This window comes from Ceratocystis lukuohia, assembly GCF_044167205.1.
Source record: "Ceratocystis lukuohia strain C4212 chromosome Unknown Supercontig8_pilon, whole genome shotgun sequence".
NCBI lineage: Eukaryota > Fungi > Ascomycota > Sordariomycetes > Microascales > Ceratocystidaceae > Ceratocystis > Ceratocystis lukuohia.
The window spans coordinates 1,256,111-1,276,649 of NW_027263527.1; the positions used below are offsets into that span (position 1 = coordinate 1,256,111).

At 48.5% G+C, this 20,539-nt stretch overlaps 5 protein-coding genes across 5 annotated transcripts; 4 read left to right on the forward strand and 1 right to left on the reverse strand.

Annotated features, from left to right (window-relative positions):
* Positions 1-1,096: 1,096 nt before the first annotated feature.
* HOO65_080314 (uncharacterized protein) lies at positions 1,097-1,881 on the forward strand (the record flags this gene model as incomplete). Its single annotated transcript, XM_071004378.1, has 2 exons — positions 1,097-1,152; positions 1,233-1,881. The coding sequence occupies 2 exons, from the start codon at positions 1,097-1,099 to the stop codon at positions 1,879-1,881; spliced, it is 705 nt and encodes a 234-aa protein (XP_070856544.1).
* A 1,852-nt stretch (positions 1,882-3,733) lies between these two features.
* HOO65_080315 (glutathione S-transferase) lies at positions 3,734-4,609 on the forward strand (the record flags this gene model as incomplete). Its single annotated transcript, XM_071001534.1, has 1 exon — positions 3,734-4,609. One exon carries the CDS (start codon positions 3,734-3,736, stop codon positions 4,607-4,609), a length of 876 nt encoding a protein of 291 aa, XP_070856545.1.
* A 7,835-nt stretch (positions 4,610-12,444) lies between these two features.
* HOO65_080316 (uncharacterized protein) lies at positions 12,445-13,923 on the forward strand (the record flags this gene model as incomplete). The annotated part of the gene is made up of 1 exon (XM_071001535.1): positions 12,445-13,923. One exon carries the CDS (start codon positions 12,445-12,447, stop codon positions 13,921-13,923), a length of 1,479 nt encoding a protein of 492 aa, XP_070856546.1.
* Positions 13,924-14,679: 756 nt separating this feature from the next.
* On the reverse strand, positions 14,680-15,357 carry HOO65_080317 (Multiprotein-bridging factor 1; the record flags this gene model as incomplete). Its single annotated transcript, XM_071004386.1, has 2 exons — positions 14,680-14,991; positions 15,199-15,357. The coding sequence occupies 2 exons, from the start codon at positions 15,355-15,357 to the stop codon at positions 14,680-14,682; spliced, it is 471 nt and encodes a 156-aa protein (XP_070856547.1).
* Positions 15,358-18,546: 3,189 nt separating this feature from the next.
* Positions 18,547-19,104, forward strand: HOO65_080318 (FAD binding domain family protein; the record flags this gene model as incomplete). The annotated part of the gene is made up of 1 exon (XM_071001536.1): positions 18,547-19,104. One exon carries the CDS (start codon positions 18,547-18,549, stop codon positions 19,102-19,104), a length of 558 nt encoding a protein of 185 aa, XP_070856548.1.
* Positions 19,105-20,539: the final 1,435 nt, after the last annotated feature.

Here is a 20,539-nt window from a genome sequence, read left to right on the forward strand (position 1 = left end):
AACTTAAGCTTAATTACCAAGTAATATCATGTTACACAGATGCAACTTCTGCGCCATTCTCACGATGAATGCTAGAAAGCACCGAGAGATAAGCGTGCATTTGGCTCGTCGCTAGGCCAAAAAGCCCATTATACTTCCTTGGGCAGCACATGATTTCTTTATTTCAACTTGGTATGCTGGACAGCAGGGCTATAAACACATGTGACGGTTATCGCATGCATCTTGGGGATCTACTCTACCTTTGGGTTACATGTATGATAAATTAGCATGGTATTGAAGGCATCGGGAGCGTGTCTTCTAAATCGCGTCCGCTATTGTAAATCTAAAGATGCATTTGACTGCACGTTCTTCTTACTTCACGGCCCTATACAGAGGGGCCTGAGGGGCTTGTAGTTACACTCGTCTGTGATATCGAGCTTGGTGCCCTTCGGCTTTCATGGCCCAGTGAAAATGGAAGACAAGCATGCAAGGCTCCATAGGTTTGTATAGAAAAAACTCTGGTAGGCCATCCGTACATAACAAAAGAACTCGGATAGCCGACCGGCTCTCTGTCGCCATAAACTGGTCTAGCACCATTCCACCCATCTAATGAATTGGGCATTTGCCGAGAGGAGGAGATGGCGGCCTATCTTGCTCAGGGTAGACTAGCGCATGGCCGTCTTGGCGCTCAGATAGTCGACGAGAGGCGAGTGGGACCCCAGGGAGCGTATGGGGAAGATGCCGAGGAAAGATATACATGGGATGAGTAGTTGTTTCTGCTACTGTCGTCCGTTTTGCTTATCGCCGCTTGCATTAGCGTCGTCGGACACCAAATATTACATAATCAGCACAGGTACGTACTGCTGACTTCCCCGCAAAGTTGAAATCTTTATTGGTCCCCTTTCACCATTAAATAAATACTTTCATGAAACTTGAGCTACTTCTCTGTATTGCACCGGATCTCCCAAATACATATAGCCTGAGGTTAGCTCCTAGTTGCATTCTATACTGTGAGAGGTGCGACCTTGTTTCCTTTACTTGCGGGATAATATTTTTTTTCAAAGCACGGCCTTTACTCAATTCCCGCCCAAAAATCTACATAAACAGACTGCCCATAATGTCTGAAGCTCTCCCATGTCCTTCGTGGGTTTGGTCTACCGGTTCCAATGCCCAGTAAGTATCATCTATTTGTCGACGGGCGAAAGCCACATTCTGAATCGATGATAGCTGAACATTATCTGATTTGTTTTTAGTGCTGCCAAAGATCGATCTTGGTTTTGCGATGACTACACCCCTTTCAACTCTGTGGTTGGCCATTCAATGCAGAACATTACCACGCCTGTTGTGGGAATTGGATCGGTTATTTTGCCGGTGCAACGTACACCCGGAAGCCAGGACCCGGCCAACCATACTACCATCCGGCTTCGTAATGTTCTTCACATTCCTTCCGCTCTTTGCAATATCATTGGATGCCCGATTATCAATGATTTTGGGTTTACGGCCGATCGTAGCATTCCAGGTGCCAGCGGCATGCTTATTGATAAACAAGACAGGCCCGTTGCATATTTTAAGGCAAACGAGCCCCTATTTCAGATCAAGGTGGCAGATCCTCCTATAGGGCCCAAGGTTGGCCCTTCGCCTTTGAAGCCAGACGGATTATACTTGATCAATATCCGATGGCCTGATGAAGAGCGCAAGAAATGGGAACGACTGTGCGCTAGCAGAGCGCAGAAATATTCGGTACCCCCTCTGACAACAGAAGAAAAGCAGTGGCTCAAGAAGCATTGGAAAAAGGAGTACTTCTTCCTCAGAGTCCACGGACTTAGTATTTACAAGGACGAGGATCGGGAAGAGGGCCGTGTTATCCTTCGAGCCCTTATGGCGGACAGCGAGGACGAATGAGCCTAGCAGTGTCGAAAGCAATGGGGCTTCTAGACGATGATACAAGGCGCCAAAGAAGCTAATCCGGCACCAACCATATTATCTGGCCTAGACACCTTTGTCATTTCCAAGTTCACCGTCTTTTCTTCTACTCCCCGTTGCTGTAGCTTCCTACAGCGCACCTGGGATAGCTAGCTGTAAGCTAGAATTAGATCTCTGATATTTACTGTCTATATCTCTTCGAGCAAATGCACATGAAGATGACCACAACATTACCAACTCCCACGCCTGCCGTAATGAGCCTTGGGAAAAACCCCCTATGCAGCCGATGGTCTTGGGCCTGAGAGGACATTAATAGTTCATCATCATACGATGCGAGGCCCCAGTCTGTGGTTGCTAGAAGGAATCGTAGTATGGCGGGCGTGGAGTTGTGAATAATGCTTAGCTTGTGAGCTGGCACAAGGGCTACGGGGATGCTAGCCTAGAGCAAGTGGCCAGAATATAGATCAAAATTCCACGTTATGCACATCATCTCCGAACGCCCTTCAGTATTCAAACTCACATGACGTTTAAGCTCAAATATGCACACCATGACTTCTGTCTTACCCCTATAAAGCCGTATCCTGGCAGGTGTTGTGGATCGCTAAATCTAAGTCTTGCAGGGCATGCACACTTTTTCGCAGTAGGTGATCCTGTTAAGGCCATTGAGGAACAGCCAGCCGATCCTGCTCTGTTCCAGGCATGGTATTAGGACGAAGGCCAGCCTGTATGAGGCTTGATTGGCTAGTCAGTCTCTGGTGACCTTGACACAGTGCTCTAAAATCCCAGGTACAGTGTGAGTCGCAGGAACACACTGTCTATTCACCAGGGCTTTTAAAAGGTTGAGAGATTTGTTATTTCAAACCAGGAAGGCGGGGAGCTGCAGAAACGGTGACATCTAGGAAGGTGACGTAAGTGTCGGAGTTGTAAATTTGCACCTACCAGTATTTGCCAGCGATGATTTGGGGCTGTATAACCACGAGATTAAAAAAAAAAAGGCATTATCCCAGATGAACTAATGGTGTTTCTCTTTTCCCCCGATGACTCGCTAGTCTTTTCCTATCGATGGCCAACGCAAGCCGGGCGATGCAGCAATCAGATGTCGAAACAAATGGCCCAAGGCCAGGGTAAGACCTAGTCGGTTTTCTTCAATTTTGGCTAGGCTCCTCGTCGTATAAACACCCACAAGACCGGGTAACTTAAAAAGAGAGGTACGAGCAAAGCCTAATGTGGGAGTGGGAAGACGAAGAGGATGAAGGCTCCTTTTTCAAGCCTAAAAGTCGGGAACATGGTATTAAGCCTTACAAACTCGCAGAATTTACCAAGAACAGGAGGATGGGTTTCCTTAGCCTCCCCTAGAAGAAAGGGAAAAAAAAACAAAGAACGCGGTCAAACAAGCACGGAAACGGATAAGGAGTCAATACGAAACGCGGCTTACAAACCGAGGTTAGATCAATTCGCTGATTTGCCAGAGCCAGCCAGTCCCCGCATTTCGGCTTAGATGGGACCTAGTAACCTGGCGATGATTTGGAGAAACTATTGCGCAAACTTAAGTATTGTTGGAATTCCCAACTGTATCATCAACCGGGACACTATGTTCCATCTCTACAACCACGATGACCAGTCCGCCGCCTAGAATCGTTCTTTTTCATTACAGTTTCTCGCCTTACGCCCAGAGGGTGGTTTGGTATCTGACGCTCCGTGGTATTCCTTATTCGCAATGTGTAAGTAGTAACCATCGAGTAATCAGATGAGTCTGATATTTACTAGCCCAAAGTCGGTGTCTTGAAACCATCCACTAAAACCGATGCCTCGTCTTTAGCTGCAACCTGCGATGCTACCTCGCCCTGACCTTAACAGTCTTGGAATCCAGCATCGCCGCATACCCTTACTGTCCATTGGCCGTGATGTTTACGTAGATACGCGTCTTATCATCGAGAAACTAGAAGAGCTTTACCCAGAGAAACCTCGGCTCAGCAATGCTACCACTCCTGAGCACAAGGCCTTGGAGATTCTCTTGCAGCGATTCACCATCGACTCCGGTGTTTTTGGGCAGGCTGCAGCGTTGCTGCCCCTGGATCTACCTGTCATGAAGTCGGGTCAGTGGTGGAAGGACCGTTCATCTTTATTCAATGGAAAATATTCCCCCGAGACCATTAAACGAGCCCGGCCTTCTGCTTTGGCAGAGATGCGTGAGTCAATGACACTTCTAGAGACGACCATTCTCAGCGACGGCCGTGACTGGGTCCTTGGCACCAAGGAGCCGACTATAGCTGATATCAACGCCATATGGCCGTTTTACTGGATCATGGGTATTCCTGGTGCTCTCCCCAAGACGTCGTTCTCGGCATCAGAGTTCCCGAAGATACATGCATGGACTGCGCGGTTCCAAAAGATCATATCGGCTGCCAAGAAGCAGGGCCAAAAGCCAGAAACTGTTTCTGGAGACCAAGCATACGAGATAATTACCAAGTCGCTGTTCCACGACAAGTCTAGCGTCGTGAGTGACGAGCTATCGGACCTTCGGGTTGGCGACATCGTGGATCTCCGGCCATCCGATTATGGGATGCAGCATGTGGACACGGGGAGGCTTGTCGCACTGAGCCCTAAAGAAGTGACTATCGAGGTAGCTACCTCGAACGCGACTATTCACCTTCACGCGCCACGGCATGGCTTTGTGGTCAAGAAGAGCAACAAACCAAAGCTTTAGAACAGCGAGGTTTCCCAGTTCAAAGCTGCCGGGAGCAGCATGAAGTACCTACACTCCGCTAATTTATGACTTCTATTGCCTGCTCGGCTCGGTCCGTTCGCGTTGATGGGAGGAGCAAGAGCCGCCTGCGCCTTCCCCTATGCGAAATACAGCAAACTAGAGTGAATGGCCGGATCAGACAGTTAGGATTCCCCAGTTGAAACAATGCAAAGTACGTTAGTGCGACCAATAAGTAATTGCATTTTACGTTATCCACATGCATACATGTCCTCACAGATAAAGAAACTGCCCTTTTGCTTTCGTAGGCCAATACCAGAAATGACTCGGTAGTTTCTGCTTCTGTCTGTCGTTTGTGCCTTCTCCTTTGGCTAAATTTTTTAGAACATGCTAGAGCACTTTGCTTATCTGTTGGGGAACTGTTTTGTCTAGCTTACACTGAGGTCAGCCGTGTGGTGAGTCAAGCAGCTTATCTACCTAGTTATGCACAGCCAAAGAGGTTTTTCTCTGGAAAGAACTTGTTGACGTTGTACAGGAATGTTGGGACATTTATTTAGGTCTAGACGCATGTGCTGTGCACAAGATGTGCCTGCCTGATAGCGCGATGCCTGCCTGATGGTGAGAAAGCAAAAACAGGCTGCAAATTAGTCCAATCACGACATGCAGCTGGAATAGGGACCAAAGCCATGGCAGAGATATATCGTGCTGGTGTCTAGCCGAGCTGCAATTTAAACCCCCCCCCCCCCCCATTTTTCCTGCATCGCCATGACCTGGCCAGACAAACAACTTGCAGATGAACGTAAGCATGGAAGGGCAAGCACGCAAATAGTCTGGCTTCCAATGTCAGACAAATAGCCAGCGTTCTGTGGCTGCCCGGCGGTGAGTCTCGAAAACAGTCAGTCAAGGGTAGGCTAGGGTCTGCTCCAAGCATGCATACACACACACACCCAGCAAAACACCACCGCCTAATGGGACGCGAGCCTTGTGGGGTTGAGGCTTTGAGGCTTGAAGACGCAAGATGTCGGAAATGCACGGAAGCTGTGGGACACTTGAGAACCTATTCTTTCCTGTATGTATGTGTGTGTGTTGTGAGTGAAGGTGCGCCCGGGGGAAAGGGGCTGTAACATGGATATGTGAGATGGAGGGAGACATTCACAGCAAGTTGGATGAAGGAAAATCCGAAAAAGAAAATCTCAGCCATCACCTGCAACCCCCCGCCCCGGAAAGGCGGGATGTGCCCGGAACGAAGCCGCTAATCCGCTAATGCAACCGAGGGCTGAGATTGGTGCCGCCCTTCACATCCACACATCCACACAACAACCCCACCCCTTGCTCCAAAAACATACACATCAACTTGGCCATATGCAGCAGGTAGCAGAAGCACCTATCAAAGGGATGCAAAAGGATGTGAAGAGGGACGCTGGAGGAGAAAAACATGACGTGTTGTTTGATATTATATGGTAGCTGAATGCAAGACAAATACTTTTGTTGTTAGAGACAAAGTTCCAGTAAGAGAGAAGAGTGAGCGAGAAAAAGAAAAAAAAAAAAAAAAAAAGACACTCCCACACAAGCAGCTAGTAACAGTGCAAGCGACATTGGGGAGCTGGACACATCATGGAACTTCTCGTATTGATGCAGACGGCAGGAAATATTGTGTACACTGGAAAATGCTACCACGCCGTGATGTTTTGTGCTGTGAGATGCATCCAACGCAAGCTGATTGGCCAGAAGCATAGAAGCAGGAGGGCCTAAGCAAGTCTCACCTAGAAAAATAAGACCTCCCCTTTTTCTTCTTCTCGTCCCAACAACAGCACATAACAGGCAGTGCAAGCGCAATTCACACATTATTGAAAACAAACTCTTTTCTCCAAATCTCCAAGGAAAACAGCAGACGAACACTGGCTAAACGAAAAAAAAAAAAGAAAAAAGAAAAAAAAAAAAAGGGGGGAAAGCGACCCCCTTTCTTCACGTATAAACCCTCCGCTGTGAAAACATCCACTACTTAATACACGCCTCTGCCCCCAAGAACAAAATCCGGCGAGAAACAGGGCGAGACGCAAGCAAAAATCGTGTCTTTTTTCCCCTAGTCCGTCTTAAAGCCAACGTAATATGTTTAGGGAAAATGGAAGGAAACCAGAACAGGGCTTGAGCCACTAGCGCACTCCTAAACCAGGTCCTTCTAGATAGTGCGATACGGCATAAGCCCTAGTGCTGCACTAGGCTCATTGTTCTTTGAGGCCTACTAGCAGGGCACCAAGTACATGACACTATTGAGGCCATTGTAGTCATTGTGGCTATAAATACATGCCACTTCAATTAGCATGACTCAAGTCGGCCCTGCGACCAAAGATTGTAGAGATGGCGAGATGCTTGCAACACATAGGCAACAGTGGTCAGAATGGATGAGGACGCACAGAGCTACAGGCTAATGACGACAGTCGAATCGAAATGCCCGAAAAAACATAAATCGGCTCTTGGGTCGACACAGGACACCAGGCGTCCCAAGCCGGCGTGTGAAGATAGGCAAATGGTCGATACCAATCCTCTTATTGGACATCTTGCCCTGCGAGATGAAGGGACTGAGATATCTCCATAGACACAAACAGACCAACCAACACGTATATCCTCATGCATGCATGCATGCACTTTCTCAGCGCTTCCCAAGTGCATGTCAAAGTGTCTACATAGCATGGAGCGCGCGACTTGAGGTGCTTGCATGTACATATACGTCCGACAACAGTGCTCTCATTTGGAGTAAGCTGGCCTGGTCTAGCTCTATGTCCTCGCAGGCATTATTACTCCAAACAAGCATATCACCTAACGCTGAGCGCATTAGGTTGGGGCACATAAGGCAAGTAGCATACAAGTACAGCTGGTAAAATGAAGGGAGCAAGCACATGGAGAAAAGAAGTAAAAAAAAAATCCAAAAGGGGAGGGGGTTGAGTAATTACCAACCTTGGGTGTCTCGTTGCTACTTTCCCATATTGTGTGGCAGTACGTACTGGTACACTGTGCTTGCAACCAAAGACGAAAAGAGCAACTAAAAAGGGCTTCCTGCCACAAGTCCATATATTCTCATCTATGTTTGTTTTACCCCACAAGATCCCCTTTTTCTTTTGGCGATTGTTCCAGAACTTCTCTGTGCATGGAGCAGAGAGTCAAAAGCTGCTGCTCTTTCGCTCATTTGAGCTAAAAACAAGTCTGAAGCGAACCAGCGGTAAGCCACGGACGGACACAGACATAACAAGACAAGACAAGACCAGACCAGACCAGACAAGACACGGCCAGGTCATCAAGCATGCAATAAGTCGGAGAGAGAAACATGGGGGAAGAAGGGTCAGAGAACAGAAGGCCAAGGAATGCAAAAGAAGTACAGCTCTCGTCTTTGCTCACTGTTCATTTCTCGGTTTCCGGAACCCCGGATTTCGGCATTATTGCCTCTTGGGCTGGCTAGTATATGACATGGCTCTTTTTCCCTTTGTCCCAGCATCCCCCAGACTTTTCTGGGGTAGCCACAGTGTGTCGAGCTTCGCTAGTCCATGAAGGCCAGCCTGTCCCATTCCAGAGTTGGTAGTGCCCAAGAATACTAGCCCAGGGCTTGTTCTAGCGCTGTTGCCAAACCTATGGAAAAAAAAAAAATAGATGTATAAAAATAAAATAAAAAATACAGAAACCCATCCCCGGGTCGTCCTAACTTCGCGAGACGACAGTGCAAAAGAGCAGAAATTAGAGGATCTCTGTCTCGTCTTGGATACATGCAGTATACGTACATGCGTGTGCCTTGGTGCTATCCATCCGTATATGTCCCGTAATATCATTGCTGCCCTTTAGTCTGATGCTAAAACCAGCGCGCCCACCATCACGTACGCATCACATTTCATACGCCCGTGAATCACAATCAGTCATGGCGGCCTCCTTTACACGAAAGCGGCAGAGCAGCAGCCAGAAGAGCGACTCTGAACCTGGAGCTCTTGTATACTCTGCAGGCCTCGTAGCATCTCTTCTACGTGGAACCAATGATTCTCTTGCCTCCCCTTGAAATCGTGAAATGTATCCTGCAATGCAGTTGCACGGCATGGCAATTTCTAAATAAGAAAAATGACATTGAGACATTGCACCTATGCCCAGACATGTGTTTCTCAAGCGAAGAAGGCGAGGAGGGCAGGACGTGAAAGCAGAAGCAAGCCAGGCCAAACTAGGCTAGGCCAGGCCGGGACGAGCTGGCCTACACATATCTGTCTTGATGCAAAGGTTACTCATGTACTCAAGTACTCGGGTACAATGGTACTTGCATACATACACACATACATGCAATGGCAAAGGAAGGCATCTTATTCTGCATTCTAAGGCCGGGCCAGCCTATGGCATTAATTTATCTAGCGGCCCTTTGCAAACGCCGAGATTAGGGCTTCATGTTGGGTTTGTTTTCAGAATCCTCCTTCTTTTGAGTTCTTCGCCTTTCCCCTTATCAAGTGCTTGCGGTTGGCACCTTCCCTCTGTGTCTTTGGATTTGGAGAAGCAGGCTCTGTTGGACGTTTGCGAAAACAAAACGAAGAAAAAAACAGGCAAGACCTAACCAAGAGCCTGCAGTTGCTCTCCGTATCGCTTTTTTTTTTGGGCAGGTTCTCACCCTCCCCTCATTGTTCTTTCCAGTTACTGCTTCTACTTCCCCGATTCCCCCCCCCCCCCCCCCCCACCTTCTTCCCCTGCACACCCCACGGGGAAACAACACAAAGTTGGAAGAAAAGGATATCACTTTATCAGGCAAATCCCTAAACTGTGAGTGATAAGCTAAATAGGAGCAAAAAGGGCTTAGGCAGTGCGGGATGGAGCGGGACCAAGAAGAAGCCTATCTCACACCGCCGGCATAGCTTTGTCCTGCCTAGACGTTACGGCAAATCCTGAGGTCTTTCTTTCCCTGCTCTGCTCTAGTCTGAGCCTGAAAGCGAGAAGAAAAAAAAGGCCCTAATAACTGCGCATACTTCCTTCCAATTTGTCCGAGAATTTATTGCAGGTGTGTCCAAACAGCCTGGCAAACACAAGAGACGTTAGCCCAAGCCCAAGCCCAAAATGGCACCATGGTCTAGTTTCTGGCCAAGATTGCGTCAAGCCTCCGTTGCATGTTGTTGGTTTTTGAATGAGATGAGCTTCTCTCTTCTCTCTTCTCACTTTCTCTCTCAAATCACACACGTATAGGTGTAAGTACATACAAATACTTTCAAATACTAGCAGGCCAAGACTGTGCAGCACTATTACAACCCCCCCCCCCCCCCCTTCGACTCCACTTTCTCTCTGGCATTTTACACCACCTCCCCTTCTTACCAGAGTGACCGGTCTTGCCTCTACCCTGTGGCTCTACACAAAGCGTCAGCAGGCAGGACAGGGCAAAGTTGCTCTTTCTCCCTAAGGACACTAACGGTGATCGTCGCCCCATCTTTTCGGGGGTTCTTCTATTGTGTGGGGTGTGGGGTGTGTATGTGGGGGGGGGGGGGGGTGCCGGTGTTGATGAAGAAGAGATAGAAGTCGTAGCAGTAGCAAATCTCGACTCTTCTAATCATGTTCGCACGTAGCAGGTACACACGCACTCACCTTCCCCTTCTCTGCCGTCTCTGTCAGCCTCTTATTCATGGTTTCCTGATCTTCCTCCCCCGCTTGCCAACTTCTCTCCCTCCACCTTCCCTTGCCCGTTGTCGTCTTGTTTGGGTTTATGGTTTGATTTGTTCTGGATTGGGGTAAGTAGAGCGTTATCCCAATTTGCCTGCTTGATTGCCTGGCCTGTGACAAGAAAAGCAGGGCTTATTTTTTGATCTTTTTTATCTCTTCTCTTGTTGTCTTAGCTTTGGTGTTTTATTATTTCCTCCTTCTCCTTTCTCCAGAGATAAAAAGGCCCTGTGCCCCCTCCTCAGAAGCGCCTCCCTAACCGTACTATTTTTTTTCTTTTCTCTCGATTCTTCTCTCTATATCGACTCTTTAGACCGCCGTCATCCTACATCTTTCCACATCCTCTCTCTTCTCTTCTCGCTCTCTCGTTCACTCTCTCCATTGGCTCGGCACTGCTACTACCTACTTTCTCTCCATCTTTATAGATAACAAATCTCTTGACCAACCCGCTCCTATTGGCCTCTCCCTCTCTCGGCTACCAAGACCACACTCTTATAGTCTCTTCTACTTTGACGTCAACATACAGATAGGCTCATCATGTCTTCCAGTCAAATCGTGATCCAGGCTCCCATGCCCCGCCGCTATCTGCACGTGATCAGCTCTGAGCAGCTCTTCTCTGGGGTCGACGCTTCTCTCCGCACCGAGGTCTCATCTTCAACCCCAATCAGAGACTTCCATGGCGAGGACTACAGCGTCCCTGCTCCTCCCCCACCCTCGCCCGTTTCATTCACACATGACTGTTTGCCAACTGCTATCCATCATTAATGGAACCTACTCCTTGCAAAGTTGATCGTGACGACTTTGGCCCAGTGTCAGGTCTTGCATCTAGGCTTCGCTTTTAGGTGAGCGCTCCGGCAGTGCTCCGCTTACTTTTATTTGTTTGCTTTATGTGTTTCAGTGGTTCTTGGGCTGGATAAATATCGGCGTTTTCTTTTTTTTTTTTTTTACATTGCCCGTATTATCGGTGGCAGACTTAGAGCTATTTGGTATTTTACAGAGATTCCTTTTTTTTCGTTTTCCTTTGCATAATTTTTCCACTTCTGCTTTCGCAAAAGATTGAAGGTTTTGTCAAGCTCAGTTGATTCAGTGGGAGATCGTTTCTTCAGCCTGAGATAATCGGAAGATCATGCCTTGTTTTCCTTTTTAGGAACCAGCCAACTACCGATCTAGATTGTCCTAGGGCTAGTCCATCCATCATGGTATTTTCACGACAATGTTGTCACGAAGCCAGCTTTTTTCACGTCCTCTTCTTTGATTGGATCAAATTGAACATAATACATTCATCTTCTTGCCACATTTATCTGGATAGTGCGTAATTTCATGCATGACAAAAGCACACTTGGCTCACTTTGAGCTGTCGGACGCCAATTTGACGACAAGCCGACTTTGTATATATGATCTCTCGGCTCGGGTAACCCTATGGTTGCCAGTCCAACTACGTGTATTGTCTGTGGTCATTTTCGACAGCAAGTTGTCGTATCACTTTGAGCACATTCCAGCATATATGTCCAGCAGATGCTCACAAAATGCATATAAATATTAATGAAGACCAAGAGCGCACAAAGCTACGCGCTGTCATTACCCTGAGCGCGAAATCCCAATTTATCCAAATGGGGAAGGTAGAGACCCCACCATTCACTTACATTTCATGATATTGGCCAATCAAGACGCGTACACCGAAGAAAGAAAACGCGCTTCAGGGGGGACGTGTTCTTGGTTGTCGTCGCGATTTGCTCACTTCCGTGGTAACGGGTCAAGGGTATGAAAACCGTCGCCCACAGTTGATGGAGGGGGGATTTGTTTACACAGAACAAGCTTGAACCAGCCTTTCCTTTTTTTTTTTCCGTTCTTATTTGCTCTGTGTCTTCTCAAATTCCGTAGCTTCAACAGCGTCCATTTTGTTTTTCCAACTGTTGTTGTTTACTGAGCAACAACCTTCATAAATTCTTTCTTCAGAAAGCTTCATCCGTTCTTTATCCCACTCACTTTGGTTTCTTGCATTTCTGACTGTGTAGTTGCTATACCACCTCAGCAGCCATCCTCTCCTTCAATTGCTCTTTCTATACTAATCTCATCTCAATTTTTGCTCTCTATCGCAACTTCTCTTGACCATTCTTGTCTCTTTGTTTACTTTGGCTTTATACTTGATTGTTTCTACATTCGGACGCTTGATTACCATGGCTCGTGTTGCTACCAGAACCCGTGCCGCGATGGCAACTGCCTCGCCTGCCGCCCAGAAGGAAATCATGGCCTATGGCCGTACCATCAAATCTGCAATTGCCCCCTCCCCGCTGGACGCGAAGAAGGCTGCTTTCATTAAACATTCTGCCACCACGACTGCACCAATTGCTGTCAACCTTAACCCAAAGAAGCGGAAAGCCGTCTGTGGCTCAGACGAGCCTTCATCGGACACAGATTCGACTGTAGAGCCTGTAACACCAGTCAAGGTGGTGAAGCGCGTGCGAATTCAGGAACATGTTGACTCTGCGGAAGTCAAGATTCCCGCTCCCATCTTCACTACACCGTCGAAACCTACCCTCACACTCCCTTTCAGCGGATCACAAACACCTACATCGACAGAAAAACGCGTTACGCGCACTCCCAGAAGTGGCCGCACCGACTCCGCTCGTGTATCTAAACGCACTGTCAAGAAGACAATTGCGCCGCCCAACAACAGCCGAATCGAGGATTTCTTCAAGGCCGTCCGCCGTAAAACCAAGAGCGGGCTTCCCGTCGAATTCGATGACTTTCTTGGTTTACACACTGCATTCATGCGTACTGTCGTGCTGCAGATTGCTCATAATGGATCCTCGGATATCCTCAAGCTCCGCGAAGTTCTGCCCCAAGTGACTCGCTACTGGGGAAAGCGCCTTGTCACCATTGAAGATATGCGCCGTATTGTGGCCATCCAGACATACAATGGCTGCGCATCGCCATTCGATGTCATGGAGTTTGGCTCTCTGATGTGTCTGCGCCTTACCACCGACCGCGCCATAGATGTCGCTGCTGTCTGTAATGCTTTTGAACAAAACTTGCGTGCCCTCTGCACCGAGCGGATTAGCGAGCGTGTGCCTATGCCTACATCGGCCGAAGAGATTGAAGTTTCATTCGACAGCCTTTCGTTGTCTGATCTCCCACAGGCGCCCATCAAGCGTCAGGCAATGACGACGGCCCCCAAGGCCACACGGCCAAACGTACTGGAACAATTGCGTGCGGCTGTTGCCCGGCCGGCTCACAGTGTCATCCCGACTACGGACCCTACGACTGGCAAGCCGTTGACTATGCTGCAACGTATCCGACTGAAGGAGGCAGCGGCTCGGCAGAACCTCAACTCTACCGCGGACATGGCCCGCAAGGACACACTGCTCCGCGCGGAGCACATTGCCGGCACGCTGGAAATGATGCTGCAGGTGAATGGCATGAGCAGACAGTCGTTCCCATTAGCCGCAGCCATGGTTCGTATCATAGACTCATTTCCATCGCCTCTGGGTCAAGAGGAGGCGCGTGCATGCTTGGATATAATTGCCAAGGATGTGGCACCCGAATTCATCAAGGTGTTGAATGTGCGCGGCCGCGAGTTTTTGGTGATGGAGCGGGATATGTTTCCCGGCACGTCGGTAATCCATAACCGTATCGCGAAACTGATTCCTGCATAGCTTGGCGAAGCTGTTGCTTTGGTGTTTGGAATAAACAAGTAAACGGTTTGTGAATGACTTTCACTTGGCGATACCCTCTTGGTTCGGAGTTTTCATTGGATGGCATATTTTCCACTTTTCATTTGTTTTTTTTTCTTTCTTTATTGCTCTTTCCTCTCTGTCTTGGCGTTTGGTCTCAACTTCAATGGGCAGGTGTTTTTTTAATTGGTGGTGGCTGTCTTAGTATACATGATGAGCCGCATTCTGACTGCTGTCTTAATACATACATATTCTTCCATGCATCTAGAGGCATTCTGACTTCTGCCTTTCAGCTTATATTCAAGCAAGGTAATGTATATATTGTTGGAGTTGTTGATACAGAGGGAACATGGATGAAAAAAACAAAAACAAAAACCCGCTAGACACCAGCCATCAACCAGTGATGGTATATAACGCGCATTTTAGAAACGCTTGGCAATACCTGGTAACTTGGCGTCATCACAACCATGGCTGACGGCCCTTTCGATGACCCCGAGGCTTGACGGCTCTAGGTGTATAAAGAAAAGAAATCAAGAACTCTGATGTCCCGACGAAACTGAGATCGCGTGTTTATTCAACAGTAGCAGGAATCTGATTCCGTCAACTCTTACAAACACACAACACTCGAGCAGACGCTCAGCTCGGCTCCTAGACATGAATCCAGTTCATTTGAGGGGGGCCAGTTTGCAGCCGAGAATATTAAGTTTCCACCAACCACACGCAATGGAGGGACTGTATTTATTTCTTCTCCTTCTTGGCGAACTTGGGCTTGCCAATATCGGAACCTCTGAGCTTGACGTTGAGCACACGCTCCATGTTGCCCAGCACCTTTTGGTCGGGGGTTGCGGTGCCGCGCTCGAATTCACCGACGATGTTGGGCGTGGTGTTGCAGCGGGTGGCAAGGTCCTTTTGCGTCATCTTGGGCTCTATAGCCTGGCGAGCCTTGGCGATGGTATCGCCAACGAGCTTGCCAACGGTGTTGGGCTTGATGATGTCGTCGGAGCGGTCGACTTTGGTCAGGCGCTGGCCCTCGCTACCACCGGACTTGGCCTGTTTGGAAGAAGGCGAGGTTAGCCAGTGTTAGAGCGTTGGAGGTATTTGGTGCAGAGGGGGAGTCTGGTAGGATCTCGTAGCATAGCCAATTAACAACGGGGTGGCGATAGCGGATGAGGCAGCAGAAACAAGGGGTCGACCTCGGTATTGCAAGGGTTGTAGATGCGGTGATGGGCTGAAGACGAGAGGGGGGGGGGTACCTACAGCATTGCCAATGGCGTACTTCTTTTCAGTGCCGATGACAGCACCACTGCGCTGAGCAGCGTTCAGGGCGCTCTTGCCGCGAACAACTGCTTCACGGGGGCCACCACTGCCGGTGTTGACACGGCTGCCAATCTTGGTGACTTGGTCCCAGTCGCTCATTGTGAAGAAGTGAAGATGGTTGGATGGGGTGGGTGGGATATATTGGAGATGTTGAGTATAACAAGGGGGAAAGTCCGAAACAAAAGTAGGAGATGAGGATGGAACAATGTATTGTTTTTTATTTTGGAAGTGTTCTTGTCCTCTTTTTCCTTTGAGAGTGTTGCAGAAGATGGAACAAATTCTTCCGCCTGGAGCTATTTAATTTGCTTATGTTATAGACTCCGTTCTAAGGGCTGCACGCAGCAAACTGGGGCTATAGTGATGGAATGTCATGGACTGCGATGGATTGAGTCAATCGGGGAAGGCAAAGTGGAGCAGCTTGGTGAAGCAAGGGGTTAAAGGGCCCATTTTTAGGGTGCCTTGTAGACTGGATGCAGAGTACCCCGCCACAGGGTTTTGGTGGAGCTGGGGGCTGAACTTAGGGTTTGGATGACTAAAGGGATTTCGTCACACGAAGACAAAAAGGTCTTTGTAATACGGGAGAGGCGACCGTTTTACGGCAGCGTGTACATGTCTTCTAGGACTTTGTGCTCACCACCACAGCATGGCCTATTTCGCACTGCAAAGCAAGCAAACAAAAAAACATGGCTCTCTCAGAATGGAGGAAGTTTGCCCAGTACCCGATCTCCGTTCAAGCCCATAGCAGGTAGGTTGTGGTTTGTGGGTTGCACGGTACGAAGTGCACAACACCAATGTCACCAGACGAAGTATGCGAGCAAGGGCAGCAGCGTATGGAGCAAGACGGAAGCAGAATGTATTGGTGTATGCCTTTTTGTGGCGTCGCTGGTGTTGCTTCACACGAGAGAGACAAGCACGAGGGGGTGAGAGGGAACGAGGAGCCACTGTGCTCAACAGTTCTCTTCTCCCCGTTGTCCGTGTAGACGGGCCCACGTTTTCATTCCAAATTCCACACACCCCCACCCCCTCGCAAGGCTTGGCAGGTCTCTTAAAGCGGTGCTGAATGTTGGGGGTGAGGGTTGATTTCTCGGCTTGTGCGTCAGCAGGTAGGACGGACACTTAGTTGTTATGCGTTTCTATTACATTTTTATTATAGAAGGGAAAAGTCGGCAGTGGGCAGGGGCAGTGTTAGGTTTCGTACGAAGGACACAAGACCTTGCGACAAGGAACAGAGGGCGAAGGAGGGGGAATGGAGGCATAGGACTTGATGACGACATAGCACAAGGCTTGTGATGCGAAGCCCAAGTTTTCCGTTTCGCCCTTGATGTGATGTTGCTTCGTTTTTGGCATTGGGCCTTTCCTTTTAGGTTTTTTTTTGTTGTCGTGGGAATTTCTGGCAAGCAGCATACTGTGCCGATGGGTGGAGAAGTGGGAATCGTGGGAATGAGGCGGGTTCGTTAATGTATGCTAGTCTTGTGTCTAGGAGCCTCATAATTGCTGGCTATGGCGATCGTGAACGACGGCGGGCGCTGGGCTTTGGTACCTACTGGCTATGAAGACATTAGCACACTATGATAAAAAATGAAACGCCGAGCCAAGATTTTGCTTTTTGGTTGCGCTTGGGTTACGATTGAATGTTACTCTTGTACATGATTAGGGAAGGTGGAAATGAAGCCTGGAAAATAGGCTTTTTAAGTTTTTGTAATGCAGTTAACCGAGTCCAAGCCAAGTTGCGTCATGGGAAGAGCTTTTTGCCCTGCGCTGGCGCTGGTGTTTTCTTGATATATGGCTGATCCAAAGCCACGCCAAAGGATTGAAAAAAAAACGCGAAATTAAAAGCCTAAAAAAAAGATTTAAAAAAAAAGATTTAAAAAAAAGAATTTAAAAAAAAAATTTAAAAAAAAAAGATACACAAAATAATCAGACAGAAAACCGTGAAAAACTGCTGTACAAGCAACGAAATTAACAACACAACAAAGAAGCCTTTGGAAACGCCTGGCCCAGCAAAGAGCCCAATTGCTTGGGCCACATGGATGGACGCTTTGAATCGCCTCTGAACTATATCAAGCCCGTTTTTGATCTCGCTTTCTCTCCCTTGGACCATACCGCATTTATTTGCCATTACCCAAGCCTGCTAACCGCCATGCATGTACATATACACACACTAGTTGTCCATGGCCTACCTGCACCACTGTTTGCATGGATAAACTCGCAATTCATGTTCGCGTGCATCGTGTATGTGTATGTGTATGTGTTATGTATAAATCTAAGTAAGCCTGTAACCCGACGCGTTGGTTTCTGACGGTCTGTCGGCCACCACAACTAGCCAGCAGAAGCGGACTGGATGCCTTACTACTCCCCTCAGACAGTCCCGTGTGAGGGCAACATGCATATTGTTTGCTGATTGATGGCCTGGACGGACCGTCTTGGGCGGGATGTGGTGTTGCTCGCTTCTCTCTCTTGCACAGACTTGTTCACACGCACACACACATACATATGGCGTTGTGCGTCGTCTCGCATTTTATCGTCTTTTATTGTTCCGTCGCGGGCTCTATCTTATATTCGTCCACCAAAGTATGCTCTCGCCTGTCTGCCTTTGTTCGTCTCCTATACCCACGCTCTCTCTTCCTTTGCTTCTCTTTGGTATCTATATGTCTCGCTTGTTTGTAAACTGTCAAGTGTCTTTCCTCCCCCCCTAATTTGTTGCTGAACATCGTCTTATTATTGACAGCTCACCTTCCGCCCCTTCTTTTTTTTTTCTGTTTTTTTTTTCCCTCCTGTTTATCGTGTGCCAGGCACCTTTTTATTCGCCTTATTTATCGTGCTATTTTATTCTTATTTATCATATATCTTGTTCATGGCCGGCAACTCTGTTTCTTCTCTCTTCTCTCGTGCCTTGACAGCCAACTCCCACTCCCACTTTTTTACCTATTCCTACCTCCTACTACCCCCTCCTCCTGATCAGCAACAGAACATATAAAAAAGGGCAGTCTCCCTCCCGTCCCTGTTGTCGTCAACTGCCCCCATGGTCTTGTTTCTCATTTTGGCTTTCCTTGAAATTTGATATTTTCAATAAACCGAACGAGACCCATCTCTTCCTCTTCTCGTTGCCTCGCCCCCCGTCCATCGTCTCTTGTCTCTCGCCTCTTGTCCCTCGTCTCTCGTCTCTCGTCTCTCGCCTCTCGTCCCTCGCCTCTCGTCCCTCGTCCCTCGCCCTTTGGTCTCCTCATACTCTTCTCATTCGCTCCCCCAAGAAGTCTCTCCAGAGACTGACAAGCTATGTCTTTCAACATGTCACCATCACCCTCTCCATCGTCGCCCGAGCCTGCCTTCAACTTCGACCCGCAAACACTGTATCTCCTAGTCTCCACCACTAGCCACAAGCCATCCTGTCCGCACCATTGGTCTCTCTTAATTTCCCGAAGCACATCCGAAGGCGATCTCCTTGAGCCCACCGAGGCTGATAACAAACGCTGGGCCTTTTCCTCTACGCAGAAGAGCGCAGCCCAGATGCAGACTATGGCCACGGATGGCACGCTGCTGCTAGCTACTAAGCTGGCTGATGTCGAGGAAATGTTGCATCCATCACTGTGCTCGCGCGTGGGCCGTGTGCCTATCACCAAAACAAACAGCCATGGCGACTCATTTAGCTCGCGTCTCTGGTGCAAGCAGGTCTTGGGCGAGCTCGAAAACGAGGGCTACATCGATCTCAAACTCAAGCCCAGCGAAATCGATTTCGAAGTGGTGCAGCAGGTTAATGGCAATCAGCGGCTCCCAATGCAGCAGCGAGTCCTGGTACAAACAAGCAAAGCCTTTATCAGGTACAACGAAACGGGACTGTCAAACTAAGTAAGAGTTGCCGAAGGGTGTCACTCTGTCTGTAAGCCTGGGTGCGTTCTCTACAGGCTATGACTCTAGGCTGAATTTAGGCGCCTTATAGGCTGTTTTCGAGCTCTCCACAGGGCCTCAGGCTGCATATGACCTCTAGCCGGGGCCCCTAAAACCGCCCCCTGGGTCCTGTGACTTGCTGAAAAACAATGGCCTCTTCCTTTCCAGACTGACACCATAAATAAACGTCTGCGAAGCACTGTGACGTCACTCTATTTCTGGCAGCAGCGGTAACTAAGAATTGGCAAGGGAATCCCCATCCCTCAACGATGACCTATACTCCCTCTTCTTTTGGCTGTCTTGCTTGGCCTCTCTTTGTCTCCCTTCTTCTTCGCTCCGTGTCCGCAAACAAATCCTCCATAGATTCCACGTCATCTCCCTTACGACTTTTTACTTATTTCTCTTCTTCATTCGCTTGCTCGATATCTCGATTTTTTGCTCCCCCCCCCTAATTTTGAACGCCAAAGCCAGCTTTGTTTCCATGCAAATATGCCAGATTCAAATGATGGGTGCTATATTGCAGTCTTCTGTTTGTGAGGGGCTTTCTCTTTTCTCTCTTTACCTTGTTTCGTCTTCATCTCTTCTGCGCTCTTCTTGCTTTGTTTTTCACAGGGATTTTTGATTTCTTAGATGATCGGTTATGTACGGCGTTTCTGTTGTTTCTTTGCCCTTTTCTTTTTGGTCAAGGCTTATTTTTGCAGGATTATATTGTAGTATGAAGAATACTTCTTTCTAGCGCTTCCTCTCTTCGTTTACTTTTCACGGCGAGTTTCCCTTTTGTCTCGGACTATGTACCCTCCAGTTGTCCCTCTCGTGACTCACAAGTCGTGTGGTCATGCGGATTTCGGACAGATGGGCGTTCCAGTCATGACACATTCGCTTAGATGGTTCCCCGGCGTCAAGCTCGCCCATCGCCCTTGGCGTCCAGACATGCACGATATGTGCGTATATACTGTGTATACGACGTAGCCGTATAGTTTGTAAGGCGTAGTCTTGGTAGCACCTACATCACGTGTAGTCCTCAACCCTACGGGTCGTTTGGCCTCTTGGAATCAACCTCTTGCTCTGTTGCTATTGGTGATCGAGATTATGCAGCCCAAGTCGGGTGCTTGTCCGCCCCATCCGTCTTGTGCTGCCTTGCTCGTTTCGCTCCTGTATCGACGCTACCACCAAGTCGTCCAGCTGCCCGATGAGTGGTCTGTTGATAAGCTGCCAATGTCACACAAGCGGTAAATCTGCAGCTCTAGAGTAACTCGCTTTAAGCCCATCTACCAAAAATACTAGCGAGGTCCAAGTGAAAGTAAAGTGACGTATGAGCCTGTGTACTATGGCTGTCTGACTTGCCCAGTGCAGTGTTGACAGGCTGCCTGTGTTTACGCTCATACGTCCTCATGCG